General features: G+C 37.9%; 1 protein-coding gene across 3 annotated transcripts in view; it reads left to right on the top strand.

Annotated features, from left to right (window-relative positions):
* The window catches only part of WWC3 (WWC family member 3), a 63,359-nt gene that overhangs the window by 26,170 nt on the left and 18,667 nt on the right, over positions 1-18,522 (top strand). For 2 of the 3 annotated variants that reach the window (XM_021410758.1, XM_021410750.1), the window contains exons 8-12: positions 5,989-6,231; positions 9,327-9,416; positions 10,542-11,116; positions 17,049-17,169; positions 17,906-17,980. In XM_021410758.1, coding sequence (XP_021266433.1) covers positions 5,989-6,231; positions 9,327-9,416; positions 10,542-11,116; positions 17,049-17,169; positions 17,906-17,980 — 1,104 coding nt within the window. The remainder of the gene's footprint in view (positions 1-5,988; positions 6,232-9,326; positions 9,417-10,541; positions 11,117-17,048; positions 17,170-17,905; positions 17,981-18,522) is intronic. The other variant, XM_021410768.1, reaches the window with a different exon arrangement.

Below are 18,522 nucleotides of genomic sequence, written 5' to 3'. Positions count from 1 at the left end.
TTATTTCGGCAGTCGTGCTGAGCAGAGAGGCTCCTGCTCTTTACTACTCTCTTCCCCCCATTACTTTTAAATAAACTGTACCTTATTTCTGTGATTTTTTTTCTCTCAGATCTGTCAGTGTGGCCCTCCAGAGAAGCAGGAGGGAGGGAGGACGGAACTTTTGAACAGACAGCCCCAAGCTGCCTGGATAAATACTGTTTTCAGTTTCAGTTGCTATTTCAGTGAGACCACCTCTCATGAAAAGCATTTGCACACTGGAAAGTGTCCCCCTCGAGCATTTTTCTGAATAGACCTTTTCACAGAAAGAGAAATCAAAAGCAAATTGTTTTTCTTTGATACCTCAGAGTTGTACAATTTAGTGTAATGACTACACAAAGTATATTGGCAAGTGATCATGAAAGTCATTACTACCGTGCTTCATGCCCTGGGAAGTGAAATAATCAATAGATGAAGAATGATCCCTCCAGTAACAAGCACTGGCATTAACTGTGATTTTTATTTATGTTTTTAAATCCAGTCTGATGGCAACTGACTTAAGTGAACAAAAACATCCAAGCATCTTCAGCCGGTTTGTCTAATTTGGGTGCAAAAGGAGTATTTTCTTTACGATCACCTACATTTTGAATTTAGAGATATCGTTTTCCAATTCAATTGTTTAGATCATATGGAGGCTTGAAAAAGCAAAACAGAATAATCATGTATTTTTCTGTTAGAATTCATCTTGTGAAGGCAAGTTTCAAGGTTTATTTGCTTAATTTTTAGCGAAATTCGGTGGATTTGTATGTTTTATTCTGCTAAACTAATCTGAAAATCTGATTTAGGGATGAAGTAATTTGTCTGATATCCCATAAATATCTGGCTCAGGAATGTTAGCTAAATTTAAATCTCCCAGTATCAACTTTTAAACATACAGCTGACTTTCTCTTTGGATTAGTTCAATAGTATGGCTCTGCTCCCTTTAAAGATATAAAGTTTTCATTGTACTAATTTAAATGTGAGGAGAGGAAATCCTAATTCCTCTCCTCCACTGGTTTTAACAGGCTTTGTTTTCAAGGTGAATAACTTACATTATCTGCAAAATGCCAATGGACTCTAAAGGTTTCCTGACTATCTTAAGCCAATTTAAGACCTCCTTGTTATTGAAACCGGCTGCCAGAAAGGCTGGATATTCTACAGAGTGTACTCGTGTTGTCCGCCAAAGCCACAGTGGCACATACTTGCAGGAACAGCCAAAGTAGACACAGCGGAGAAATTTTATGAGCTTTTGGCTGAGTTCCCCAACTTCTTGTTCTTTCCATTTCTTTCTTCCTCTTTCCCTAGCCTTCCCCTTTTTGAATATAATTTGTAATTCACTCTCCTGAGGGCCTGTAAATACCAGAAATTACCTGGTTCTTACACTATTCATTACGTGTCTTCAGTCCCGTAACCCTGGTGTTATATGTGGTAGAAGCTGCCTGCTAGCTGAAGTGGCAGAGAACTGGGTTAGGATCTGCTCGTAAGCCTCCTGGTGTCCCAGGACCTAGTTCTGCCTGAAAAAAAAAGAGTAAGCTGGGCTGATTTATCTTTGCATATTTGCGCAATCAGTTACCATTTTCCTCCGGATCACAACTATGGGATTTGTTTTTATTTATTATTAACAATATTCCCATTCCACAGGTAACAAAGGCTTCAGCTGTAAGAGTAGTCTGATGTGTCACACAAAAGTGAAAAAGTGTTTTTTTCTCCTTTTTTTTTTGGTTTTTTTTTTGGTTTCTTTTGTTTGTTTGTTTTGTTTTGTTATTTCTTGGACAATTTGGTCAAAATAGGCTTAGAGAACTTGTTTAAGCCAAGAAGATCAGCATTTGTAGGTTAGGAGATACTTGGTGTAGGGTATTTTTTTGTCCCTTTAATAAGTATGAATTAGGACATTGATATTCCTTCAGAGTATTTATCTCTCCAGGATACCTGCTTTGCTCATAATGAGTAATGGGCTTAATTGTAATACCTGCAGTTCAGGTTGTTTCATCTCATAAAAAGTGATTTTTACTTCAAGCTCACTTGAAGTATAACTCATGCTATACTTTAATAAATCTTCTAAAATAGAAGTTCTTGAGCTTATCAGTATAATTTCATCCATGCAGGGTTCAGATAGCAGTCTGGAAGTAGAGGTTCTAAATGCTAACAAAATCATTTAGTTTTCCTCAGTTATTTCCAGTGACAAATCACAGAATCATGGGTGTTGGAAGGGACCTCTAGAGATCATCAAGTCCAACCCCCTACTAAAGCAGGTTCCCTACGGTAGGTGAACTGTTGCTCTAGTTTGTCTAGAGGAGTCTATATAGGAGTGTAATGATTGAGACATGCTGTATATTCTGAAAACGTATACTTCTTTTACTCCATGCTGTAGTTTAGATGATGCGTAGTAAATTTGTTTGTCCTGTTTTCCACCCTTGTGCTATGCCTATGTTATCATAGACTATGTATACATCAAGCCAGCTATTTCACTATGACCATTTCAGGGCAAGTTTGCCATTTCAAATCTATGTTTATTTTATATCACCAAGGTTAAACCTTTGTTATCCCACATGTGCCCTCCTGCTTCTCTGCTTAACGGGAGCTGTTATATTCATTTCTATTAGAAATTTTTAAATATTGAAGTAAACTGCAAGTCAGTCTGCCTACCTAGGAAACCAGTCATTTGATACCACCTACTTGAGCGTGGAATGCAAGCTCCTCAGTGCTTGTTATGCAAGGATGGGAATGGGCAAAATGCCTGGAATGTTGATGGTTTAAAATTAACTGTTTTTTTCCAGGAATATGTTAAGTTGCTACATCAGTAGGGACCTTGGTGTATCTGGTATTAGGCCAAGATAAAAGGACTCTCACAGTGACTAGACTTAAGAAGTAGTATCTTAAAATTACACAGTAAGAAGCAAAAATGTGTATGGAAGACAGAGGAGCTGAAAAAACCTTTTTTTTTAAATTGCTATCTCTGTTAAGTCATTGATTTAAGTGGGTGTTTAAGGTAGACAAATATATACATTGAGTTTGAAACAAGGCAAAACAGCCACTTTTTGTAAGAGATGCCTGGTGTAGTATAGGCATTAAATCTGGCATGGACAAACACAGTAAAAGTCCTTATTTGTGCATTTATTATGTTTGGAAATAGAAGCTTGTGTTGCAGGAAACAAACTGTAAGTATGAAACATGCTTGGAAGGATTTTTCTTATTAAGCATTTGGGTGAATTCAACATGTCTCCTATCCTCGGATATCTTTCTTAGGTTTGGGTGAGAGAGCCTGTAAAAGACCTAGGATGTTTTCTAGCCAGGGAGATAAATTTTAACAAGTTGTACCACTGGTAGCTTTTTGGAGCAATATGCCACATAGATGGGTCCTTAGTGAAAGACAAGCAACAAAGTTCCCCAGAAAAGTTTGGTATGCTTGCGGGAAATACAGGTTGCAGGAAACTGGCTTACTATTGCTGAAGTTCTCCCAACAGATTTCTGCTTTATGTAGTGTTATGCAAGTGCTTTTTCTTTGCTTTAAGGGAAGAAATGGAGACAGGAACTGCTAGCAGAAATGCTGAGAGTGTCAAGGGAATCAAATTAAGTACCTAATCAGATTTTGGAACTCTTCAGTGACACAAGTCTAGTCCACAGCAGTACTTTTTCCTTTAATAATAGTACAGTTAAGTAATTGTACCACAACTTCCTGCTTTCAAAGCATCTTCTAACAGAAATTCGGGGAAAAAAGCAAACTTTTATCTGGAATGACATGCACAAGGGGAGTAATGTGTTCTTAGCAAACACAAGAGTCTAAATTAAAACCTCCTGTATTTAGAGTGTTGTCTTGATCAGCCAAGCTGATTTGGTGGTGAAATGGCAATGAGAGGAGAGATCACTTCCTTCCTTCTGCCACTTTTCCATCTTGCCTGCTGGCATTTCTCTCTTCTTCACTGCCTACATTAGCATTTATTTACTTCCGTGGCTAGTACCTTAACCAGCTCAGTCTGCATTAGAAAAATACCTAGCAAGACAACTATGAGTGGGTCACTCCTTCAGCTGTTTCATCAAGCAGAACCCAGGGTCTTCACCAAACATCTCATCTTTCATTCACAAGCCACGTAAGAGCTTGTGAACATGGTCACTCCAATGCATTGCCAAGGCTCAGCTGATTCACACTCCCAAACTAAGCTATGACCATCCAAATGTGCTTGAATTTTACGATTCTCTTGAGCAGACCTTGGGTTCCTGTTTGTTTCATTTGGCACTGAACACTTGAAAATCAAGCTGGATACATGTTCAGAAGTGTTTCCTGAATCTTTAACCACTTAGCAGACCGGGTGAGGGAGAAGAGGCAGGGAAAATGGCCCTGACATCCCAACAAGGGGATGAGGTGTTCGTCAGGAAACTGTAGCTGGAATTCATGCACAATAGACGAGGAATGAAATATTTAAACTGTGTATATTGATTCACAGTGGTGCTTTCACTAGCTGTTCGCAAGAGGTTGGGTATTGATGTAAGGAGATTGAAAAAGTATGGAAGAACTTGATAAAGTATTATACTTCAGACTAAAATGTAACACAATACCCAAGTTCTTTACTTGCTGTAAATTAAAAATAAAGGGAAAGAATGATAGTTGTCAAAATTAACAGTAAAATTCCTGTTTATGTATGAACATGTAAACTAACTAATGCAGTCGTTGACTTACATTAATACTTTATTTCCCTTGCCATGATAATAAGATGGCCAAATACTTTCCAGATGACAGTCTGAAATAAATATTGCCGTAGGTTAGGTTTTAGATAGGAAAAATCTACCTTCATCGTGTGTGTGTCTTTTCATTTATTCTTGGGCAGATGTTATCATGCTGTGGATTTTCTGTTCGCTTGTTATGTGCTTTTAACATTACTTTGTTAATTCATTTATTTTATTGCCATATGCTTGTGCCCTGAACTTTGAATGCTGTCATTTCAAAGTGAAGACGAAAGTGAGGTGTACCAATGCATAACTTTGGTACAGTTTAGCTTCTTACAAATGTTCAAAAATCAGAAAGCTGGATTTTCTTATTTACTTTTCATTTTAACAGTGAGCTTCTAAAGTGCCTTCAATTGATCATTGTAAGACTAGCATAAAAAACAAACAGTAACAGAGTGTTCTCCCTGTTATGCTTATATACCTTTTGATTTTGCCAAAAGAAACAGTTGTGAAATTTTTAGCTTTAGAGGTTGGTTTAGTGTTCATTAGAGTTCAGAATTTCTTTTAGCAGATCAGTTTCTCACACTGTCAACTGTGGAATCACAAAACAACAATAGTTGTACAAAAGTAGTGGTTCAGTGTATGGAGATAAAAATAAAACAACAAAACTCCTTTTGGCTATGAAGTCTACTACTAAAAATAATGTTGAAGTTAGCATATCTCATGGTTTGATTTGATGATCGATCCATTTAAAGCCATCTGTATTTTGTGACCTGTAAGTCTTTTTTTTTTTGGACCTATGTTTATGTTTTACTGATAACTAATATGCTCTTAAAACTTTGTTGCCAGTCAGGACATACTCCTCTGTTGAGGTGGGACAAGACAATACAGAACTTCTCAAAGGCAAACACTTTTCCTTTGCTGCGTTTTTCAAGGCCCAGGTTAAGATCTGATAATGGAAGAATGAGGAACAAAAAGATATTCAGATTCATCAGCTTGTACAGACATCATACACAAGAGCTCTAAAATATCAGTTGATTTTTTTAGAATGAGCAATCTGTGAAGACAGATACTGACCATGTGATAAGTGTATTGTAGTTCTCATACAGCTACACATTCATGAATGCTTGGCATTCTTTACATTTAAAACAAACAAACCAAGAAATACCCGAAGCCTCCTGAAGACCCCTACATTTTTTTGTTTCAAATTTTAGATGAAAGTCACTGAAGCTGACGGGCTTCACCTTTTGATGTTTTTTCTTTCATCTTTGTCTGTTCTATGTTTTGAAATATATTTATTCTATTCTAAAGAGTTTCAAGTATACAACAGCAGCTGGCCTTGCTAGACAATGAGTCTTGGCCAGGAATGGCTGAAGCAGACAGGGACCGTCTTCAGCTCATCAAAGAGAAGGAAGCTCTTCTTCAGGAGCTTCAGCTCATCAGTCAGCAGAGACGATCCCCAGAAGACATTGCACGTTTGGAGGAAGAAAAAAGACGTCTGGAGGATGAAATTCAGCGGGCTCGAGCAACCTCTGCTCATGGGGCCACTGAAAGGTTTGTGAACTTTAATCATTTTCTTAACTGCTGGGTAGTTTCAAAAAGGAAGAGTAGAGAATCTCATGTGTTTAAGAAACAAACAAACAAAATTACTAGAGTAATTTGCTTTCAACAAAGGAATCGTTTGCTCCTGACTCTGCCATTATTTAATTCTGCCTGACTTGAAGTTCTCTGGAGGACTGTTAATGATGTTGACTGGTTGGCTTTTCTTTCATTCATCTGAACTGTAGGAATGGAAAGAAGAGATCAGAATGGTCACATCAGATACTTAGAGGAAGTCTGAGTGATGTTGCCAGACAAGAAAGATGAATAATAGCACCTGGACAGTGAAAGGTTTTTCTATTATTTTACAGTGGAGTAATGGCCATCTTTAAAATCATCAGAAGAAAGATCTTTCCCTATATTTGCTTTCTGCTTTAGAATGGGAAAGTTAAAGGATTTTTTTCACCTGTTTCATCAAATTTTTCCTTTTAATTTGCAGTTTTTGCAGCATGAGCACATCCGAACTCTTGACAGTATAGTAAACCGAGTCATTCTTGGAAATGTAATTTAAATTTAAAAGTTATGTGTGAGAACAAACAAATGAAGAAAAACATTGCAGAAGAAACACTGTTTATTTCAGAATCAGACATTTTTTCCTCTAGCCAAAGAAATGGACAAAAATTCTTAATGCATTCTTGTTACCATAGACTGCTTCCAGTGAAAAGCACGAAAGTACTTGTTCTTATTTCCCAGACTTGCTTTCTCTTAAATAATTGATACATACATGATATGCAAATGCCAGAAATGCCAACTTAAAAACTTACAGAGAAGTGGTTTGTGGCCTTTTAAATTTAATTTATTTATAACAGAACAATACTTTCATCCTGTTTGAGGCGTAAAAGATTTTTCATTTTTCTTGCTAATCTTTTTTATTCTGAAACAAACTGAGGCATGAATTAATGGTAAAAAGCCAGGTTAGATATGAGGGAAAACTACATGAAACACATTTAATGTGATCCATTTTAAGGTTAATATTTACGCTATTAAGAAACTGTTAAAAAGATTTGGAAGAGCATTCCACATATAAACTCCGGGAACTTCGGTTCCTTTGAACAGGCTTCTTTAGATGGTAAATTCAGGAAAAAAAAGATAAAATTAACAGCCGCCCTGCAGTTCTGTGTTATGTATTTTGCAGTATTTGCAATATTGTCAAACAAGCTTTCCAGCGTGAACTGACAGAGAAGGGAGTTCACTTTACACTGCAGTGTAGTAAGTTTTATTTGTTGTTCTTGGGCTCTCACGTTAGGTAGCGCATACTATGTTGGCAAGAAGGCCAAGCTATTTTTCCATGTAGTTCATGCAGTGGAAACCAGCATTCCAGTGTGATATTTGATATTTCAAATGCTAGCAAAAAGTAGAAGTTAGAATAATATTTAAGGCCACTCTTTTTTTGGTATAACAAATTGAAGAAAATCTTAACTATTAGTAACCCTAATTTATTTATTTGTTTGGTTAAGGCTCAAGAAGAAAGGCCCAAACCATTCCCTGTTCTACTTTTCTATTTTGACTTCCTTCTAGTTACAAAATAGAAATTTCCTGTTTAAATAATTACCAGTTTTGTTCTGATATGGAGTTCTAAATGTACTGTGTTATGGATCAGAACTAACTCAGAATCTATACGACAAAGGGGTCCCTGAGTGCAGTGATCACCTGAGTGATACAGCAGAGCTGCAGCCTTCCTTGCACCACTGGGTTAAACTGGTCTGTGATGGACAGAAATGGGAGAAAAGCTTTGATCTCGCACACACTTTGGTGTGCAGCTTCTGCTGTGTGGTTGCAATGAAGGGAACCTCCCCAGAGGGTGGGGGGGGTTTGCTGGAGTGTGGCACTGCAGACTCCATGCCAGCATAATGAATTAATGCAGTTGGAGGCCAGCAAAATTGAGAGATTTCTGTTTTCACTCTTAACAAAGACATTTTTTTTTGTACCTTCACCATCCACAGTCATTGAAGTAAATGTTGCCATTTTGTTTTATCCAAAAGAATTCCCTTTTTAATCATATTTTTGTATCCTCTATTCTAGCAGCTGTCTGCAGTTGGGTAAGGTCCGACGCATGAATCTTAAGTACGTTTGATATGCTGTCTTCAGACTGTCCATCAGAATCCCAGTTTCTAGCCATCTTATGAACAATAAGCTGGAGCAATAACTTTCCTGCTCCAAACGTACCAACTGTATAATATGAAACCGGTTACTACTCTGATTCTATTTTGAAATTTAGTGATTGGGTTTGGAAGAATAAAGCATCAGCAATACCCATAGTTGTCCATTCAGAAAAGAATAAATGTGCTTTCAGTAGAATGTAGCCTTCCGAGTTTTAATAATCTCAAAGTAGAGCATATAAGAAATCTTATAGGTATGTGAGACTGAAAGCATTACAGGTATGTTCTACTTGTGTTGTAGCAGTGGTGCTAAGTAATGCAGCTGCTTATTATTAGAATGGGCAAAAATCAGTCACAGTGAGAGGTTTCTGCTGTAGCTTAGTATTAAAAATGCTTTATTGTCTGCTTAAATATATAAGCTTGTTTGAAACAAGTAGAATTAGAACTTGAAGTTGTGTTTTATGGTAACTGCTTAACAAAAATTCTCCAAAGCTTTTCTTTTTACCTTTGAAATGTAACATTAATTTGCTTGGATAACAGAGCTATTTGGAATATTTTTTTTCTTGCCAAGGCGACTAGTCGTATTAGTTTTCTGTATTTTACTGGCACAATTACGTTGATGCAAGGGAAAAAAATCTTGTAGAGTCTAATGCTTTTACCTAGAACTTTTTATGACTTTGACAATTTCTGCAGTGCGTTTTTGATGTCATGATGCTTGCAGTGTGCCTCAGCTAACTTTTCTTGTCTGGGAATTCTGCTAGTCTTGGTTCCCGTGTTCTTGCTGGAATTTCCATTGCAGCATAAATTAAAACTTTTCATTAAACAGGAAAGCTTCTTTTTATATTCTAAACTGCAGTGCAGTGGCATTTTTCTGTACTTGGAAAGCTCCTGGCACTTCTTGAGTACTACTGTAATAAAGAAAAATGATAATATATATCTGTTTAATTACAGGATACTGTTACAGGAAAAGAGAAATTGTTTGCTTATGCAACTAGAGGAAGCGACACGTTTAACCTCGTATTTACACTCCCAGTTGAAAAGGTGGGTTGTGCAAAAAGAGTAGGTTTTGAAGTTTAACTGCAGCAGAGAAGAATATTGGTAATGGAAGTTTACCTTTTAAAACTTCTTGTGTCTGTGGGTTGGGTAAATTAAATTTTTACTAAATCTATTCAGTTTGATCTGTGGAATGCGGTGATTTCGATGGAGTTTTGTAAATAGTATTAGTGATGGCTATTTGGGGTAGATTATTATGTATACTTGGGAACTGTATGCTTGCTTTTGTTCTTTTACAAAAAGGAGTGTTTGAAGCCCATAGTAAAATTGTCAGATTTACTTTATGTGAAAATAACATTCCTCTAAATTCTGTGATGTTTAATATCCTGATACCTTCTCTAAAGGAGGTGATTTTGATCCCTGGTGAGATGACAGAATTTTGCCATTTAAATATGAGAATGTGCTAAGACCCACACAGAAGCCCAGAATGTTTTGCATATTCACGCTCACAGCTGCCTTCTTCGGTGCAGCTCTCAGGGATTCCTCAGCTCAACACCATACCGACATCAAAAGCTCAGTTCTTGCTGTGTCTTACTTCATCTCTGTCCATCACGTACACTGTTCTCTCTGTAGCCATCTGGGAGCGATAGAAGGAACTGAAATAGGATTCATACTAAAGTTGTTTTCATTTTGCACTGAAAAAACCTGTGAGGGTGAGACTTATGCAGCAGTTAGTTAGGCCTTTCCAAATCCGTTCTCACTTCTTCTCCCTGATACATTTATGCTCCAACATTAACACCAATTCAGGCTGGATCAAAGTAATCTGCCATTCCTGGCTTTATACTTAGTCCACTGATCCAAACCTTCCCATTTCCTCTTTTCTGCCAAATTACGGCTGCTTACAAGTCAGAGGAAGGAGTAGACCTGTCCTGTTGTACTCTGTCCTGGTTTGCACGTAGTTCTTATTTGACTGTCACTTGTGCTTTTCCCGTCGTGTCCAGGACAAGAAATGCAAGCTAGACCCAGAACAGCCAGATCATCTCCCTGTGTCATGTGCTGAATGCATGTAAAATTGCTTATGTTAGCTGGGCTGTTTTTTTTTATGTCTGTACTGGTTCTTCTGATCACATTTGAAAGGACCTTTTTTGTTTCCTTTTCCTTTGCCTGACGTAGTCTGTCGGCTAGCACCCTCACAATGTCATCTGGCAGCAGCAGGGGTTCCCTGGCCTCCAGTCGAGGTTCCCTGGCCTCCAGCAGAGGCTCCCTCAGCTCAGTCAGCTTTACGGACATCTATGGCCTTCCACAGTATGACAAGTCAGACAGCGTTACAGACTACGGGCAGCATTTGCGCTTTGACATCATTCCCTTTGAGTCTCTGACAAAGGACGTGCCGTACACTGATCCCATTGGACATTCGAATTTCAATAAGCAACGGCGGTCTCTGGATACCCCTCAGTCCCTGGCATCCCTGTCATCACGGTCCTCCTTGTCATCGTTGTCCCCTCCAAGCTCACCTCTGGACACCCCGTTTCTCTCTGCATCTCGAGATTCTCCCTTGGCTCAGATGTCCGAAGGCTTTGAGGAGATGGCGGGCATAGGAGCTCTGGAAATGCTCAGGGCTCAGACCACAGCACTGGGTGATGATGATGCACAAGGAACAAGTTCATCTCAGATGTCCTCTTACCCTGTCGACAGCGAAGGGGTGCGAGAAATGGGCCCACAGCTGACTGCTGTCCAACCTAGTGGAGGTGAGTTTCTGAACTTTGTTGTTTTGTCACATGAGGCACACAACCCTAAGCATACTGGCACAGTAGAGATTGTTATTCTGTTTGATTTACCTTCCATCAGTTAAAAATTGCATGGTGGATGCTAGGTGTTTCAAAAGAAAACAAGGGAACCTCCCTCTCTATTGCCCCCCCTAAAACAAAACCAAATCAAAACAAACAAACCAAAAACCTTTTGATTTAGGGTGGGGATGGAAAATAAGGAAATTTTTACAAATAGATCTTAAAACAGGGATAATTTGGGTGAAAGGAAGGGAAAGCAACTTGGACTTTGTTGGAGTGGAGCACATCAAGATATATGTATTTTGGTCTTGCATGAGGAATTAGTAAAAACATGCATGCTTTAATTACATCTGAGGCCCCATTCCTGCCCATGTTGCCATTATTCTGATAATTTCAAGCAACACAAACCCAGAGGAGATTGTTTGTTTTGTTTCATTTAAAAAAAAAAAGAAAGCGAGGAGAGATGCACAAGGTGATTGCTGCTGTGATAGTGCTTGAAGGTTGGTTGACATCATGCTGAATTCATGCCTACTCCAGTACCAGGTTCCCATGTCTGTGTGTTGTGCAATGGAACAGGAACCACAGTGGCAGGGTGGTGTTGAATACATGATATGCTGTGCTCATGAGTTGAATTCACTACTTCAGCAGCCAAGAAGCATTTTTTGCTGGGGATGTATGAGGAGCTGAGCATCCACTTGAGTGATTTTTGTTGCTGTTGTTTCAGAGCATGTGCTCTGTGATCACAGAGGAGCTGTCTCAGTTACCATGGCACATACTGTTAGAGTTTTCTTTTCCTGCTTGAATGTGAAGTTGATGGACTTGCTTCAGTTCGTGTTGCTGGAAGCTTCTGAGGCACTGTAGATGAGATTGCATTAGATACTTGAATTGGAGAGATCAGAAGATGAAACAGAAACCTTAAAAAAAATAAACACTTGATTTCTTTTCCTGTTTTAATCAATTGAAGAACTGCTGTTAAAATGAAAATATTCTTTCCTTACAATATTTTTGTGTGTTAACGTGCTACATTTCTAATAAAACTACTGCAGTAGAGAAGGGCTTTTAGAGAATATTTTAAAAATTGTAATTCATGTCTCATTTCTAATATATGTGGAAAATACTACAGTCAGGACTTAGAGCATCAGGGCTACTAGGAAATATAAGCAGAGAATGTATTATCCCACTAGATCTTGTTTTTCAGGAGATAATGAAAAGGAACATTGACAGTATCTAAGGAAAAGATTTCAGCTTTCTAATTTTTATGAAGAAAAAGGTCATTACTCTGCTAACAAGCCTGCATTGTTCCAATGGAATTGAGTGCAGACTAACTTATTTTTCTTAACGCAACTCACTCTGCCAGAAGATACTGCTACAGAATTTGTTTACTAGACATAAACATTTCTCGTGCCCATATTGCAATATTCTGACCAAAATAAACAGAATTCTAGAGACCAACATGTAAGTTTGTGCTTAAATTAGTGTCATGGAGAGGCTTCCTGAGGCTTTCTTTAAACCTCAGATCAGACCACAGCATGTCTTCACCCACTGTGGTAAGTGAAGCTATGTTAGTAGTTCATTTATAGCTCGTATGCGTTTCCTAGAAATGAAGGCCTGGTCTGAGGGCCTAGAGAGCAATAGGATGAGGGTCAAGTCCTGCTTCAGTTTTCCTTTTCTCCCTTCTCTGTTTCTACACATTTTGCTTTTTTTTGTGAAAACCTCTGGCAGAACACATCTGTGATGCCTGTCACTATTGTGTCCAGGTCCAGCTCCTAGTCCAGGGTTACAACTTTTCTGTATTTAATGTAGTGCTTTCTGTTCCTTTTTGAATGCGTGATTAAAAGGTAACCAGTTTGTGTTGGTGTATATTTTCTTTTTTAAATATTCGTTTTTTAAAACAATTGCCTGGGAAATGAAAATTAGTTTAACCTTTCTGGTTTTTGGCTGGAGTCGTGACTGCTTTGAGCTTGGCATTCCCTAGTTGGTGGGTTTGCAGTTGTAAGGCAATTGTCTCCATCTATCAGTTGAAAATTTTAAAATCACTTTAGTTCAGTACTGTTTTCTTGAAGAATTTGGTGGAGCATCAACCTCATACAGGACAGTTTGGAAACCCCCGATTTTGGAGGGGTGTTTGTTTTTACTAAATTGCTAGGCTGTATGCTTTGTTGCTGCCACCTGATGGTCTAGCAATATAATGCAACTCTGGAAAACTAGAAAGTATTAAGTCAGCCAAATTTTTTACCAGTTTGTCCATCAAACAAAATATGGGGTGATTTTCCAAATTACAGGGCTCCAGAGGGTTAACACTCAGTACGTTGTGTATACTTTGCTTTGAAGCAGTACTCAAGCGTGTTCAAGAGTTCTCCAGGAACTGAATTTTTTATGTTCTTTTGCTCATTTGCTGTTTTCTTTTTTTCTGCATCTCTTCTGGGGGTGTATACATTGTATTTGTAAAGCTGGAGGTGGGAGGAAAAATGTTAATATAACATCGACCTTTAAGATCTTCACTGTATCATCTTCTCTGTCCTAAAATAATTTTTTGACTGTTAAATTTCCTTTAATGCCCAAGTAATCTACTTTGCAAAATATTGTCGTAGACCTGAAAGATGATTTATTACTGTGTGCTTTTCATTTTGTCTTGTTTCTCATGCGGCACAACAGAAAAATGCACTGTAAGTGAACATAAAATTACTAATTGTGCTGTTTTTGCTTGTAATTCCCAGTGTGATTTTGTGTGTGAAGTGTTTTCATACGAGTTGCATGTGAACAAAGAAGGAGATTTTGCTACATTTGGTTTTGATGTAATGCTGTTTGATATAATGCTGTATCTATTTAATCGTTATGGCATACTTAAATTTTGGCTGTGTCGACTAAGCGATATATTCATGGCTGTGGTTAAATACCTGAAAAAAGTTTTTTGCAAGCTTCAGCTTTATCACATTATTGTAATTCCTGACAGCATCGTGGTAGGTAAAGTCTGTGTCTCTGATTTAGGTTTTATGACAGTGATGACTCTTTTATTAGCACATTTTGAGCTGACCTGCAGTACTTGTAGTTTCCTGTGCCTGTGAAATATGCATTATAAATATGGGTTTTGCTAATTAAGTATTAGACACCAATTCATGTTAGACACCAGCATTTTCTTTCAAGTTCATTTTTTTGAGTGCATGGCAGCTGAGAATATTCTTTTAATCGGGCCAGTCTTTTTCAAGCTTTGGCACCTGTTAGGAAATTCCAATTCATATATTTTGGTCACTGATTTTGATGAAATAAGACAGTAACAGGTAATTATGTATTTTAGAAATGTTATATTTAAACAATTCTTTAGCTTCCTGGATTGACAGGTCTATAGTTGTGGCAAACCTTGTTCTATTTAAGTCGAAATCTGATGTTTCTTTTTTCTTGATGATTTTTTCTTACTGATTCCTTTTTCTAGTAAAGCATGTGTTCTGACATTTGCATCTCTCCCAAATTTGTGGGATTGTCCAGACTTTATCAAATGCTTCCTTGGCCTGCAGGCAGTGAGCAACCATTGTTAAGTTACAACAGTGTTGTAACACATCAGTTTTTCATGACGTTGTGTTGGTGCTTGAGAACAGTTTTTCCTTCAGACAAATTAGGAACACGAAACTTCCAAGGGAGAGAACCCATGAGGTCCAGCTTCCTCTTTCATCTCCAACATCTATACAGAGTGTTCACTTAGCAGGGTGAGCCAGAGACTGACTTAGGAAAAAGTAGTCATCATAGTGTCATTTCTTGAAATTGATACAAAATATGTTGATGAGGATTGGAATAAAAATTGCACTTTTCTTTGCAAAGGTCAGCCTTTTTCTAGTGATGTGAAATTACTGAGAAACTCTTCTATTCTAATAAATGCCCTTACAAAGAGCTCTTTTCCTTTTGCTTATCAATGACAACAGTTAGGGAAGTTCTCACCAAATGAAAAAGATTTAAAAAAAAAATTGAAATGAAATCCACTGCTTTGTATGAGTGGTAGGTGGGGAGTGTAGTTCAAACACAGTTTTCTGATTTTTTTTTTTTTTTTTTTTTTTTTTTTTTTTTTTGAGTCAGCAGGAGCTTGGCTCTCATTGGCAGTGAGTATGACGTGAGCTATATGGCAAAATGACATGTACTGGACAAGATGAGATGCTGTAATTAGGGAGAAAAGGGTAGTTCTTTCTCCAGCTGCAGAAACAAATGCAGAATGGAATGTTCTTGCCAGCAAATAGATGTCCTGCATAATTGAAGATGGCTAAGTTGTTCACTGAATTTGGAAGGGAGGTCCATAGGGCCACTGATCCAAAAGCACAGGCTCTGCAGACATATGGGAATCTTAGCTTCAAACAGGAGCCAGTGATGTCTATGAACATCTCTTTTGGTTTTGTGCTGCTAGTCCTTTGACAAAAAGATTGCATCTCAGGTTGGTGCAGGATGGCAGTACTCAGTGCATCCTGTCTGCCAGTCCTGCAGTGGGACAAAGCCAGACGCTTCTGTTGACAGCAGCAGCATGGATGTGTTGATTTGAGGGATGTTTGTCAAGCTTCAAGGCCTGACATGCTGTCTGCATGGGGCTGGCATGGGATGCAAGACCTTGCCCGCACAGAATGGGGGCTTGATGTCCATTCCATCCTTCAGTGGGACTTTGCAAGTGGAGCTCCGGTTGCTTGCTGACACTGTGCTAAAGGAAACTTGCTGTTCAGGTAGCTGCATTTTATTGGTGATGTCTAAAGATAATACCTAACAGGGATACTTGAATTGTTACTTCGAGTAAGACACATTTCATCGTTAGTGGTATTAAGCTGGAAACAGCAGCTGCTGCTTGCCTCCCCTGTGATATGTGCTGTGCTACTATCACTCCAAATGATGTCAGCTAAAACTTAAAATACTTCCAGGACACCTGTTTAATTTTATGAGCATGGGTGGAAAGTATGATGTTTTCCCCACATCTAAAGTGACATCTCTTTGCCATTGCTTTTCTGCTTTGAGGACAAGCACTGATCCTAAGCAAAAGGGGGAAGAAGTTGGTAAAAGACACTGCAGTTCCATAAGTCCATGTAATGATTCTCTCTAAGATGTGAAAGAAGAAAAACTCAAGTTGCAACCTTTCAACGAAGTCCTGAAACCTTACCTATGCAATTCTTGAGCATTATCACTTGTGCACGTACCTTAAAGGATTCGTACTTTCTATTTCTGCTTTTAATTGCAAAATCTGATGTGTAATGCCGTTTTTATTGATAAGCTTAGCTCACGAAAGTGATTTAATCGCTGTTTATGGTGGAGCTGGTGATTTAGGGCAGAAAGGGGGGTTGACTGTTTCTTTCCTCTGTCAGTTGTCAAAGTCATTCACCAAGAATTTGAAAAAAACTGCAGTCAGTGAAATGGAAAGTGCTGGTTCTTTTGGATAACACCTCTCAGGCTGTAAATAACAGCTGCTGCTATGAGATGGTATAAGCAATGTGCTCTGAGAAATCATACATGGAAACAGATGAGAACAAAACCCCACTTTATCTGATAACTTCTTAGAAGAAATAGTCTCTGTTTATTTTCCAACTATTGAATAATCAGTAGGTAAATCTTAGAAGTTTAGGATATCACGTGTACGTGTGCTGAATTAATGTAAGCCTTTAAGAGTGATTATTCCTCTAGAAAAACACTGTCATAGCAATGAGATTGGCTTATGTTTAGTCATGTCAGAGAGAAATTAGCCTTAATTCTTTCACAGAAAATCTCTGGTCCATTGTATTGTAGATTTTTAAAAATAGATGACGAAACAAAGAACTGCATTTGTACCAACTGTTTTGTCGCTAGTTGTACCGTTTGCTGCTAGTGTACTGTTTTTTGCTTAATCCTTAAGAGATTACCTTGGGCTGATGTTGTCTCCTCTTTTTCTCCATGATAGCTGTAACTCTGCGAGGAGACAGCGGTCGAAGATCGGAGAGGAGAGCCAGGCGAGTTTCAGCATGTCTCTCAGATCATTCACTGGCTAGTGACAGTGGCGTGTTTGAAGCTTTAAGCAAAAGGTCAGGTGTATAAATGCATAGTAAGCTGGAAATATTCCTGTTCTGCCACACGGCCTAAAAGAATTTACTATAAATTTCTGAATATGCTTTCAAAATTGCTGATTCTTGGTAGCGTAAGAATATTAGGTTGCAGGGGTTAAATGGAAGAAGGTTTTTACGTACAATTCTACTGTCATCTTCATAGTTGCTAAGTCTTTTTCATTTGATTGTCTCTAACATTTTAACTTCCAATTCTGCTTATCTGAAAGATGTTAGTTGTAAACCGGTAATTTTATTTCAACCATGTATAACAAAATAAAATGATATAGTTTAGGACTTCAAGTTCTGAGTTGTAATTAAAAGTATATATCTTCCTATGATGAAAGGAAAAAAATATATGAATTGCTGCAAGGCTAAATGTGCAGGTTGATCAAGTGATTGAAAGAAGGTAAAGACATTTTATACAATTGTTATAACAGAGGGAAGAAGATAAGATTTTGATGATTCTGTAGAGAAGTGGAAGACAGAACAAATACAAAACTAGCCTTAATAACTCAAAAGAACTATTCAAAAAACTTACTTTCTAAAAATATGAATTACTACTTCTGTTCTGTGTTTTTCTTAAATAGATATCTCAGTCTCTCCCTATATTACTGAACAGCTGCTTATGTCCACAAATCGTGAAAGAAATGTTCTTTTCATTGTGTTTTAACATCATCGTTCAGTATGTAGTTTACAGTACTTTCTGTTTGTGCAGGAATGAAGATATGGAAGAGCCTGTTTATGGTGATATTGCCAGTAATGAAGAACCGCAAATACACGTTGGGTTTCTGTAAGTAGTGTTACTCTTCTTTATGAACTGAAAGCCAAAGTGGTTGGACAGGATAGTCAATGTGTCAATTTCTGCTGGGGCAACCACTGTTCATTTGGTGTCCTTTTGATGCTGACTGATGAAAGGGCTTTAGTTACTTTTTTCAGTAATATTTTCACTGTCTGGGCCATTAGCGTGAGCGTGGATGTAGGGATATGTCTCAGTGTACGAGATTTGATTTTTTTATGCCAGATAAAAGATGATTACCTTAGGAAAATCACATGTGAAGAGACAAATACAGATAAGCTCCTAAATGCACATCTGAAATGCTGTGCTTAGGTCAAGGTTAGGTTCTATCTCAAAACTCATGGTGTTGCAGAAGAGAAGAATTTTTTTTACATTTTCATTAATCCATGAAAATAATGCAGACTGAGTTGTCTAATGTAACTGTTACGTAGCTCACACGCATGCTTATAGTGTAAGCATTTAAAACGAGGAACGTTTTATAAAACTTGTTGACTCTCAAGTCACTGTAGGTAGTGTTCTTTTTCACATGAATAATG

Source organism: Numida meleagris, chromosome 1 (assembly GCF_002078875.1).
Source record: "Numida meleagris isolate 19003 breed g44 Domestic line chromosome 1, NumMel1.0, whole genome shotgun sequence".
NCBI classification, from domain to species: domain Eukaryota; kingdom Metazoa; phylum Chordata; class Aves; order Galliformes; family Numididae; genus Numida; species Numida meleagris.
This window is presented reverse-complemented; position numbering and strand designations above follow the sequence as displayed.